The following is an 11275-nucleotide window of genomic DNA, read 5'->3' on the forward strand; positions in this document are numbered from 1 at the left end:
GAATGCAGTAAAATACATGGCTGTTGGTATTTGTTATATATAAGCCGGGATGTCAGTTGCCTGTCTGCCTAACCTGTAACAATACATTTCACCCTTTGGACTGTCTGCTAAATTCCAAACAGTACTTTCTCCATAAGCAGGAGATGCAGGGACGGTGAATTGTTCGCATAAAAGACACCTCAATTTTTGGAATTATGTTTGAAACACACTAGACATTCATTAACTCTTAAATGGTAGATTACTTCTCTTAAAACACTGGAAAGTTGGAGTTACTTTTGCAATCAATGTACAAAAATATCATACACCAACACAAAATTGAATGCAAAATCAATTTCACAAGCGTCTCCAATATTTCTACTTTAACTTGACAGTAATGTAATGATACAACACAAAGAAAAGGCAATTCCCTTTGTGGCGACTGGCTGCGGAACAACAAAATTATACGATTTTTTTTAACTGCTGGTTTGGTAAGATCAACCATTTGAAGCAGGTGATTCTTTTACCAGTAATGATCAGTGTAAATCTTTTAGAATATTTAAAAAAAAAAAAAAATCTATATGTTACTCATCTTTCTACATGATTGATTTTTGAAGGAGCCTCATCACTATTCCTAGACAGGTTGCCTGTATGAAGAGCACAGCGCATGACAGAATTCACCCGTTTCCTTAATTTCACATTATCCGTAATTATATTTGCTAGCATCTTCTGCAGCTCTTGCATATCATCATCAGAAGCAGCAATTTTGTCATCTTCAAATAGCCCTTGTGCCTAGTTTGAAAAAAGAACACCCTCGTCAGTCATGGTAAAAGCATACCTAATATTGCCGTAGGCAAAAGAAGACGTGAAATTTAATTTCACATTTTGATTTTCAAAATGCATTTTCCATAAAATCAAGTTCAACTTTCCTGTGGGAAGATATAACATCAAGATACATGTATTGAATGCTGAGATGAGGTACCCAAAAAAATGTGGGCAAGGGAAAGTATATATGCTCCCACCGTCGGGCATAAAAAACCAAAATGATTTATTTTGTATAGAAAACCAAACAGTAGATACAGTTGCTGAATTACGACAAGCAAAGTGGAAACAAGAAAAGAACCTCTGCAAGTAGAAGCGCAATTTGATCATCAGATGTAGACAACAAATCTAATGCATCTGCCAGTGAAGATTCCACAATAAATTCATCCTCCTCCTCGCTAGATAGGTTAAGATTGCACTCCTTAAGCCGGTTGCAAAGCGTCCTGCAGTCATATAGCAGCTTCTTTCGAGCATTTTTCTCATGCATACGCATTTCTCTTTCCTCTTGAAGAAGTTTCTGAAAGACCAAACCGTATTGTAGAATCATCAGATATTCATTACTTTCACAACTTGCATCAACCAATCCATGATAAAACAAGTTAAAGAATTTACTATATAACTTGGGTGCATAACTGAAATATAAAAATTTAACAGAATATATCTAAGGTGACAAGCGATGGAAGTAGACAATAATTACCATATATTAACAGCATAAGTCGCTTAATATCTATGCAATGCTTTCATGCAAAGAAAATAGTATAATTTCACAATAAACTCGGCAATAATACATGGCTAGCATTGTCAGAAATTACCTCGACTTCATATTTTTCTCTCACTGATTGACTAAGCTCCTCCTTCAGTACTGCCTGGGAACTTTTCAGGGTTTTGAACTCTTTAGCAAGAAACTTAATATCTGCTTTTGATTTTGCTTCTAGCTCCTCGTACTGTTTAGACAAATTCTGAAGCTGCTTCTTAGTAGCATCCAACTCCTGCAGTGCCATGTCTTTCTCCAGATCAGTGGATCCCATTTTCAATTCTCTACTTGAGTTGTCATCCTGTAATATTTATGAGTACCATAATCAGACCATTGTAATTGAAAGAACCATCTTTCCTCCAACCAATTGATACCGCGTGTAGAATTTTGAAGAGCAAACAACTGACAGCCATCATTAAAAAATAATGACATAAAAGCCAAAAGTATGGCTGACACATAACCTCTTTAGACTTCAACTTCAACTCCATTTCAAACGATTTCCGCCTCAGTTCCTCCATATCCCACTGCATTTGGGTAAGTCTTTCCCTCTCTATCAAAATAGCTTGCTGCAGGTTTTCTTTATTTTTCTGTTTGGTTGTTTCAAGTTCTGCCTCCAAATCCTTCACCTGAAGATACCTAATTGATTAGGGCCCTTTATAAAGATTGAAGCAGAAAAGAAGCCTTAAGATGGAAAACGAAACATTAAATGATGTGGACTTCAGGACATTCACTGGGCAATTATCTTCCATTTACATAAAATCCATATGAACTGTCATAATTATTTTAAGTAAGCAAGAAATAGGAATTTTGTCTATATAAAAGCTCAGTCAATGAAAAGTAACCAGGGGTGGCATGTCATATGTGGAGAGCATATTTGATCTTACATTGGCATACCTTTGTTGTAAGATAATCTTTCACGGCTATTTCTTGATGTAATCTTGCAATAAGATCCTCCATGTCTGTTTTTGCAGTGACTAACCTCCTCTGCATGGTTAATAGAGCTCTATTCATTTTCTGACGCTGATCCGATGGAAGGATTATTTGTGCATCACCTGAAAACTGCAACTCTGCGCTGCCAAGAATTCCAGCCACACTCGAAACATCAACACCTCCAGGAAGGTCAAGAGACCCATCCCCAGATAAATTTGGTGTGCCAGAGTTTGATATTTCACTGCCTCTTAGAGAACTTCCATCACTTCCAACACTCTCACTAGATAACTTCCGACCATGACCAAAGACCTTGCCAGGCTCTGTCTCAGAGAAAAGTTCCATGCCATTGCTAGCAGGAAATGAGATTCTAGAAGCATTTCCATTGTATGTATCCTTCCCTGTGACATTATTCATATGAGTGGCATGCGGTTTGTGCCTAGGTAAACCTTCAAGCTGCTCCAAAATAGTCTGTCCCATGAACAGTCCCTCATCAATATTGGACATCCCATACTTCACAAGCTTTTCTATTGGATTCGTCAAATCTTCATCCAACGTTAGATCCTCTATTCCTACATCACACTGTTCATCCCTTCCTAACCTTGGTGTTCCAAGCTCAGATGTTTCATAAGCAGTATCACTGCCATAATCTGATGTAACTGACGAACTACCAACATTGAGAGAAGAAGTTGAATTCAGAGGTATCTGAAGTGAAGAAGTTGCACGATCAGCAGCAGGGCTCGCCTCAGATAACTGCTGGTTTACATCCTGAAATGCTGAAAGAAATAGAGAAACAGCATCTAAGATCAATTTTTCAGAAAAGGAAAACGTAATGAAAATCACAACAGGTGGAAACATTGTGATAAGAGCTCTTTTAAGTTGATAAAACATTGGCATCCAATTACACATCAACTTTCGCTAAGATGTAAACCGGATTCAAGGATTTTCATCTTGAGCTCATCAAAATTTATGAATAAATAAAAGATGGATATTTCAAGGTGAACTTGATGCAATACAATAACACATACAAGACCTCGCAGCAGCCTCTAGTTCAAGAAAAGATGCCACTGCCATGCTTCGTGATAAATCAATGTCAGATAGCAACTTTGTCATCCACTCCTCCAAAGAGCACCGTCTCTGCAACAAAACTAAGTCTTTTAAGAATATTAGTCACTCCTACATGAATAAAGATATAAGTTTCTGTCACAATTAAGTAGCATTAGTGAGAAAGCCAGTTGACAATATAATCAAAAATGTAATCATATGTGCCAGCAAGTTGGAAAATCGTAAACGGAAGCCATATGCAGGTCCATATCACACAAAACCACAAATGCAACCACAAAGCCCATTTCATACCTCTTCCAAAAGTGCCCTACTTTTCAAACGTAGTAGTCCCTTGGGTGGAGCAGGTGGAAGATTCTTCTTGGGAAATGATCTTTTAAGCTGCAAAAGCAATTGACAGCATAAAGATCACTAGATCAATGTCTACTTCAAAGCTCATACATAGTTCTGATATACAGTGCCTGTAAATTGCCAATGTAAAAAAAAATCGAAAGGATTTGCGGCGCTTACATCAGTATATAACTTCAGAAAGTCATTAAATCTTCTCAACACTCCACGTGTCGTTGTAACCCCTTCTGGTGATTGCAAACCAATCTGAACCCTGTAAAACTGCCCCTTGAGAAAGTTAACATTGAAGATGTTTAACGCTGGTGCAAATTTATTGTACGAAGATGTGTGGCATGAATGTCTATGGCATTGGCATATTAGCTCATGTATCAAAAGAGTCTTTGGTAACTCTGAAATGTACGATCTGTGATTAAAAAACCAGCAATACTTATTTGACAACGCGGCAGTAAATTCCTAGCAGCCCAAACTAGAGATTCACTCAGATCTGATGTCAAAGATCAACTGGAACCATAGTGCAGAGAATTAAAATGGGAGAGGAAAATCCACCCACATTTTATGGCTTAACCAATAGGCAAAAGAAAATAGTTATAATGCATAATAAATTATTTAGCATGGAGTTGGTATGTTGCAGATGAATCTAAAAAATAAAGACTTAAAACATCCAACTGAAACGAGAAAACTGAAAAGAAAAGAAAAAGTTAAATGGCAATTACAATTAAACAATTATACAACTTTAATTAACTAGTAGATTAATGTCATTATCTAAAAGAAAAGAGTCAGCATTTTCAGCCAGTAAAACAGAAACAGGCAGCTACGAACTATATCGTGCAAGTGCATCCAATATTTTGTCAAGCTAATAACATCATCTAACCCTTGGTACAGATAAATAAGGTAGAGTGATTCAATTTGCGTACCACTACAGGATCTGAATCTCTTGATTTTGGGAGAACAACCCAGGAAGGTATAATTACACAATAACTCCATCCTGATCTTGGGTCATGCGGCCAAATGGTATTCCGTCCATTCTGCACAAGAGAATTTGTTCATAATATATTGATACAATTACAAGATAGCAATAACACTTTGTTTAGAAGAAATCATTCGTAAGAATTCAATTCAATTGAATTTTTTGCAAGAATCAAGAGGAATATCCAAAAAAAAAAAAAAGCCGTCAGGACTCAAGAATAGAGTGGAAACACAAGGAAAGTTTTAAGAAATATGTTTATAAAAAGGAAAAATTGAAAGACTTGTTAAAATAAGTAATTACCAATTATAATGCAACAGTTAAGAGATAGGATTGTTTTGGCATGCTCTTTAAATGTAAATGAACAAACGTAGCAAGTGTCATTATATATACACATGGAAATACAGAGTGAGATTAATTCACCTAATGTATAATAATTATCATTATGATTTGATTTGTGTTAGTAGAATAGCAGTTTCCATTTCTAAAGCATTGAGCAAATGATTGTAATTAATTCAGAAACCGCAGAACCAAAAAAATTCTAACCAACAATTTTAATACAAGAAATAAAAACAGTTAAAATAAAATTGAAATGGATCGAAACCTTACCCATTTTCGAGGTGGAGGACTCCAATCCATCCCTAAAGGTAACGGCGAAGTACCGTCGTGTCTATGCTTAGGTGGACTCCGTCTCTGCATCGTGTTCTAATTATTATTCTTCTAAATTCCCTCCTTTTCTATTATTGCTCTAGAAATTGAGAGTGATCATATGAATTTTCAATGATCACTCTCTCTAAATCAGTATTTAATTCGCAGCTCTAGTAATTGCAATTCGAGAATCTGAAACAGAAATAGGGAAGTCAGTCACTGCAAAAGGAGAGATGAAAGTTAGGGTTTTTAATTTGATGATCGGATCGGAGGTAGATGACAAAGAGAGAGCTCGACAGATGGGAGTCGGTACAGCATCAGAATTGTATCCGTCGTACTCGTCGTAGCATTGTTAAACGGCGCCGCAGCACAAAAACAGAGGACAGCATGTAAAACGTGGCTAAAGGAGGAGTGTTATGTGTGTTTGTGCGACCTGCTTCGATCATCCGAATTTATTTTTATTTTTATTTTCGGTGTTTCTGTGTGTGAAGAGAAACAAACATAAGAGGGAAATGGGATCGTGAATATCAAGTTTCCTGTTTTTATTTTTTATTATTATTAATTTTTTTTTATTTTTTTTATAATTATGCACCTAACTGTCTTCTTTTGCAAAAATTGGATTCCGCTTCACCGGGGACAAGGATTTAGGACATTATTATTAAATTAATTAATTAATTATTTTTACAATTATGGAGAAGGGTATTTCGGCCATTTGTGATACGGGCTCGCATTTTTGACACTCATTTGGTATCACAGGCCCTGTGGCCTTCAGATAATCAGGCCCAACTTTTGGAAGGAGAACACGAGAAAAAATTATAAATTTTTAAAATAAAAAAGAAAAATACATTTGAGAGTGGTGGCGTGAGTGGCACGTGATAAAAACGCGAGAAAAATAAAAAATTACACCGTATTTTTTGATAAAAAAAATAAAAAAAATATATAGATATTATTGTTATTTTCTCAAAAAATTTACTGGACTAGTTAATTGGATGCTTACGTTTGAAGGGTCTTGTGCTGTGTATCGGGTAAATTAATAGGTGGCTTTTAATTGTTACACTAAGATGAAGCCACACAGCTATAAACTTTGACATTTGCTTCAGCATTTTCAAATAATACAAATATGGTTCGACGGAACAATTGATTAGTTTTTGAGATTCTAGTCCACATTTCTGATGAGAATTGAGAACGATCCCCGTTGCCCTCCATCTCATTTGTGACGTTACTTGCTCCCTGATCATGCCACATCTCTTATCTACTAAGAGTTAAAAAGAAGACCTGAATTTTTTCATAAAAAAGAACTGTGAGGCTATATTAACCACTGAAATGAATAAAGTTCAAGCATAAATTACGATCTATAATAATTTATAGGATTACTGCATCTGATAATGTATTAGAAATTTATCGAATTTTAATATATGAATTGTATACGTTTTTTAAAAAAATATAAATAAATCATTGATTAATAAAATTTAGGAGTTAGAAAGAAGAGGAGAGGAGATTTATCAAAATTGCCATAAACAAAAAATTATCAAGTTTCATCAACCATATAAAATCCAATTTTCGGGAGCTTTCCAATTCATGAATTTGCTGATCCGCGAGGGAAAAGGGGAGAATAAGATATATAAAGAAAAAAGGTAATATTAAATTGAAAGAAATGAACAAGTGAATGTTAGTTAGAGATGAATAGTCAAATGTGTATATAGAAAAAAGAAGGCAGTCATCCACACCCACCAAAGATTAAGAAAAGGATGGCTTCTTCTCACCATGTAGTAAAATTTATAGGATCACCAATTAGATCCTCTCAGTAATTTTCCACAGTTTTCTTGAACTGTTTTTTTTTTCCTTCTTTGCAAATGGGAATTCTATCTTCCTCATGCAAACCCCTCTATTATTCAGTTCAAGAAAGCTGTGGAAGATCACTAACAGAACCATCAAAATACAATAAAGCATTGTGCAAATTGAAAATCTCGACTCTATCTGGCTAGCGACTGGAGAGAATATATATATATATATACAGAGATTGTAATTAAGAGCTCCTTTCAGTAGCTAATTAACAAAAAAAGTGTATCTCCTTTTCCACGTTGCAACATGATATGAAAGACTTTTTGAGAAGAAACAATTTTGCTAATGAGAAAAGGGGAAAAAGAAAAAGCGGTCAATACAAAAAGTAGACTATTTCGTGGATTTTGTCATCTACTTGATTAATATCCTCCTCGGTTTTCACGTTATGTATGTTCTCAGTATCTTAATCATACTGTTAACTGTCCTCAAACTATAATCCCAGTAACTCTATAATGAGCAATTATTGTGCAACAATGAGCAGTGCCCAGCACAGAACTTTGCACTCCTAAAGGAGGCTTGTCTAAAGTGTAGCAGTTTGCCACAAAATATTAGCTTCTCCCAATACATTTCTGCATTTTGCGTCCTAATTCTGGTTCATAAAGGCTTATTTTGCAGCACCAGCAAGTTCCGGATCGATGGCGTTAACCACTTCATCCCAATTTATCTCCATCTCTGACTAACCCACCCACCGGCAGAACCACAGAAGTTGATCCATTGTAAACGCAGGCACTAATTTTAACCATACCTTCAACCGGAGGACCCCAATTCACCATGTGTTCACTTGTTTGTAACACATCAAATTATGTGATAAAAGTGCCCTTTCATTTACCAGCAGAGCAGGTGTCAGAGAATGCTTTGGAGTGATGTGAGATGTCGAAATATCGACTCTATGCTCGCCATATCATTCCATGTACTAAAACTCCTAAATGCTTTTCTAAAACCTTATTTCTTTTTCAAAAGATTTGTTGTGTTGCATGGGTGGCTCAAATTCTCTAAGATTCTAATAGTACATTTTGTCTAAGTGATTATTAAAAAAATTAGGGACTTATATGAGTGCTCTTAGAAAAAAAAATTGCATTTTATTCATAGTGATTCAAATGTAGATAAAATCATTTTTCTATTATAACTCTTTCCAAATCTCGTAATTTTTAACAACTATATATTTCTTTGTTTGCCTATACATTATTAAATAAGCTTCAAGTTATTTAACCATGTTTAGTGCTTTTATCTGCACACTTATAACCAAGCTAATGTATTATAATTTGCATATACTTGCGAGTATAGGGTGGATTTAAGAGATCAGAGATAAGGTGATACCATTTTAGAAGTAAGTTTAATAGTCCAAATTATATTAAATTCAGAAAAAACATGGAATATTAATTATCAGCAACTTGATGTTTCACAAAGTTCTTAAATGGCGGCGAGTGATATATATATAGAAGAAAATGATCTAATTCATGATAGTAACTTGCATTAATCATGAAGTAATACATAAGAGGCGAAGGTAAACAGGGTTTACCTGGTTATTTCACCAAATCACACATCAATTAGCAACAACAAAGATACAGAGAGGAAAACAAAGTACATCACAAGAAACTAAACCCACGAACAACCCCCCGCCCCGGATGACCAATTCATTAACAACAACAACAGCATTTTCACATTTACTCACAAAACACACAAAAGAGAATGGCCAGATCTATATCTAGGATGGACATTGGAAGCCAGGAGGAACAGATTTGCTACAAGCACTGACAAGCAAGCTGAGTGAAACAGGCACATTCAAGTTGATTCCAAGAACATTTGCTTTAATAGCAGTGCATAGACACAAAGCGGCTTCTGCATCAACTAGACCCTGAAGCACAGCACAGCACTTGCTGCCTGAAGGAGGATCCCCCACTACAACATTGACAAGTCCAAGAAGGTCTGCACAAACCCCTAGCTTCAATGCATCTATTGGGCAACTTGGCTTGGAAGGAGGAGACACTGCAGGAGGCGTTGGCTTTGGCTTAGGCTGGCAAGAACCGCAAGCATCTGAGAATGTCGAGGAGATTAGGATAGAAAGAATAAAAATGAAGGCAGGGAGATTCTTGGAAGCCATAGCTTGTAGTATTTTTCAGGAGCTAATAGCTTGGTGGGTTGTTGGAGGAGTACGTAGGCTATTTTAAAGGGGAATTGTGAGGTGGACATTGTGAGATTGATTGAGTGGAAGAGAGCAGAAAAGATGATAATGCACTAGTTGTATTTTTGTATCCATATGGAGGAAGAATGTTTCGAGTTCTTTCACAGTAAGTTGCTGCAAGATATTAGATATAACGACAAATAGGAACAGCCAGCTGCTCTTCTTTCTTACTGGGCCAATAATTTCAAGATTACAAATAGAATTCCATATCAATTAATTAATATTGGTTCAACTGCTAAAACTTCCTAATAATTCCGGATGAAGCTCAATCTCTAGAAGAAATAGCGAGGCTTAATCACCAGGTACATGTTTTTGTTCCTATTTATATATATCTACATACATACGTATGAGGATGTTTATTCTTCTGAGTTCTTAAACAAGTTCTTAAAAACCCTAGCTATGCTTTGAATTATATTTGAAATCCCACACCTTTTAATGGTAATACTACAGGCCAAATACTCCACATCACTTGGCTATTGTTGCCCAATATGTAACTCGAGTTGCAACTTGATCATGACAGGATTTCATCAGTGCAAATTGGCTTCCAGGTTGTGAATTGTGACAAACAAGAATTCCCGCCTTTAACTATATAGATAGTGTTCTGTCAAGTATTATTGAATCATATTATCAATAATTGAAGACGATGGAATGGTAAGGACGCAATTTACAGCTATATATATATATATTATTCTTTTATTGTTGGAGAAGTGGGGCTGGCTGGTACTGTGGTGGTGGTGGTGAAAAATGAGAATGCAGTGTCTACGTATAGACGTTGATTTAACATCTTTTCAAGGTGGTCAGGAACCGGTTCAATCGTTGTCGGATCCTCATACAGGGGAGAATCTTTCCGTGACAGAAATGTGGCTCATTCCACTTTCAACTATAGTGAGCTCATACAAAGGGCGACGGTATAGGAGATAGGCGAGTTACTAATACTTGAGTTTGTGAGATGTCCTCGTTTACTAATTAATGATGACTTGCTCACATGGCATGGGTCAGAATTTTTGAGGCCATGCTAGATTTTGTCCACCCTATCCATACATAAACATTTTGGTGACCACTTCTTTTTCTTATTATTATTGTATCATAATTATAAACATCTGAGGCTGTTATTCCTTTGGTGAAATATCTCATTAGATTCTAAGAATGAGTACGTCCATCTCTTTTAATAGTGTTTGTCTATATTATACTGAAACAAGTGCCATATAGCTGGTTATGGAAACTTCTTTAGTTGCCTGAAATTGCATGATCAGATTGGAGCCTTGCTTCTCTACAAATGGGTAGTAGCTTTTCAAAGAATAATCCCTTGCTGCTTGGTCCATTTACTTGTAAAATACATAATTAACTCATCATAACCTAGTTTTATTATATATACATAAATATAAGTATAATTTCAACATTAATTAGATCATATACATATGTGATATATTATTATACCATTTTGCAATTAAATAAGAAAATTGTAAATTCGATTAGCATTGATCTCAAGATAAGATTTTTAATAATTTTTTCTTAAAAAAAAAAAACTATTTATTACACCCAAAACAATTTAACCATGTGTTACCTATCTAATTTAATTATTCACTAAAAAACACTTGCTTATCAAATTTGTTTACAACTATTAAACTCTAAAGAAATTAATAAAGATTAATGAAAACAAAAAAACTAATAAAAATAATGAAAAAGCTATAATAATGTAAATAAGAAAAATAGCAATTAAACTAAAAGTAGGTATTCCAATATCTGTCAC

General features: G+C 35.3%; 2 protein-coding genes across 5 annotated transcripts; both read right to left on the reverse strand.

Annotated features, from left to right (window-relative positions):
* Window positions 1–312: 312 nt before the first annotated feature.
* LOC8259432 (PX domain-containing protein EREL1) lies at window positions 313–6185 on the reverse strand. Of its 4 annotated transcripts, none has more exons than XM_002515448.4 (10): window positions 5463–6185; window positions 4804–4914; window positions 4052–4150; window positions 3836–3922; window positions 3508–3616; window positions 2447–3255; window positions 2014–2178; window positions 1611–1853; window positions 1100–1315; window positions 313–768 (listed from the first exon to the last, which is right to left on the reverse strand). In XM_002515448.4, exons 1-10 carry the CDS (start codon window positions 5550–5552, stop codon window positions 565–567), a joined length of 2133 nt encoding a protein of 710 aa, XP_002515494.1. In that variant the 5' UTR covers window positions 5553–6185; the 3' UTR covers window positions 313–564. The 4 variants fall into 4 exon arrangements, with proteins under 4 accessions (XP_002515494.1, XP_015572557.1, XP_048227695.1 ...); XM_015717071.2 differs by having other exon boundaries at window positions 4052–4142; window positions 5463–5481; XM_048371738.1 differs by having other exon boundaries at window positions 3508–3627; window positions 4052–4142; window positions 5463–5481.
* A 2604-nt stretch (window positions 6186–8789) lies between these two features.
* LOC8259431 (14 kDa proline-rich protein DC2.15) lies at window positions 8790–9506 on the reverse strand. Its single transcript, XM_002515447.4, has one exon. The coding sequence runs from the start codon at window positions 9442–9444 to the stop codon at window positions 9049–9051; it is 396 nt and encodes a 131-aa protein (XP_002515493.1). The 5' UTR covers window positions 9445–9506; the 3' UTR covers window positions 8790–9048.
* Between the last annotated feature and the right edge of the window lie 1769 nt (window positions 9507–11275).

This window comes from Ricinus communis, chromosome 3 (assembly GCF_019578655.1).
Source record: "Ricinus communis isolate WT05 ecotype wild-type chromosome 3, ASM1957865v1, whole genome shotgun sequence".
NCBI lineage: Eukaryota > Viridiplantae > Streptophyta > Magnoliopsida > Malpighiales > Euphorbiaceae > Ricinus > Ricinus communis.

Coding starts and splice junctions, on each gene's coding strand:
- LOC8259432 (XM_002515448.4), bottom strand. CDS start 5,552: ATGCAGAGACGGAGTCCACCTAAGCATAGACACGACGGTACTTCGCCG. Junction 4,915..5,462: donor GTCCTCCACCTCGAAAATGG/GTAAGGTTTCGA, acceptor TCTCTTGTGCAG/AATGGACGGAATACCATTTG. Junction 1,316..1,610: donor GAGAAAAATATGAAGTCGAG/GTAATTTCTGAC, acceptor TTGGTCTTTCAG/AAACTTCTTCAAGAGGAAAG.
- LOC8259431 (XM_002515447.4), bottom strand. CDS start 9,444: ATGGCTTCCAAGAATCTCCCTGCCTTCATTTTTATTCTTTCTATCCTA.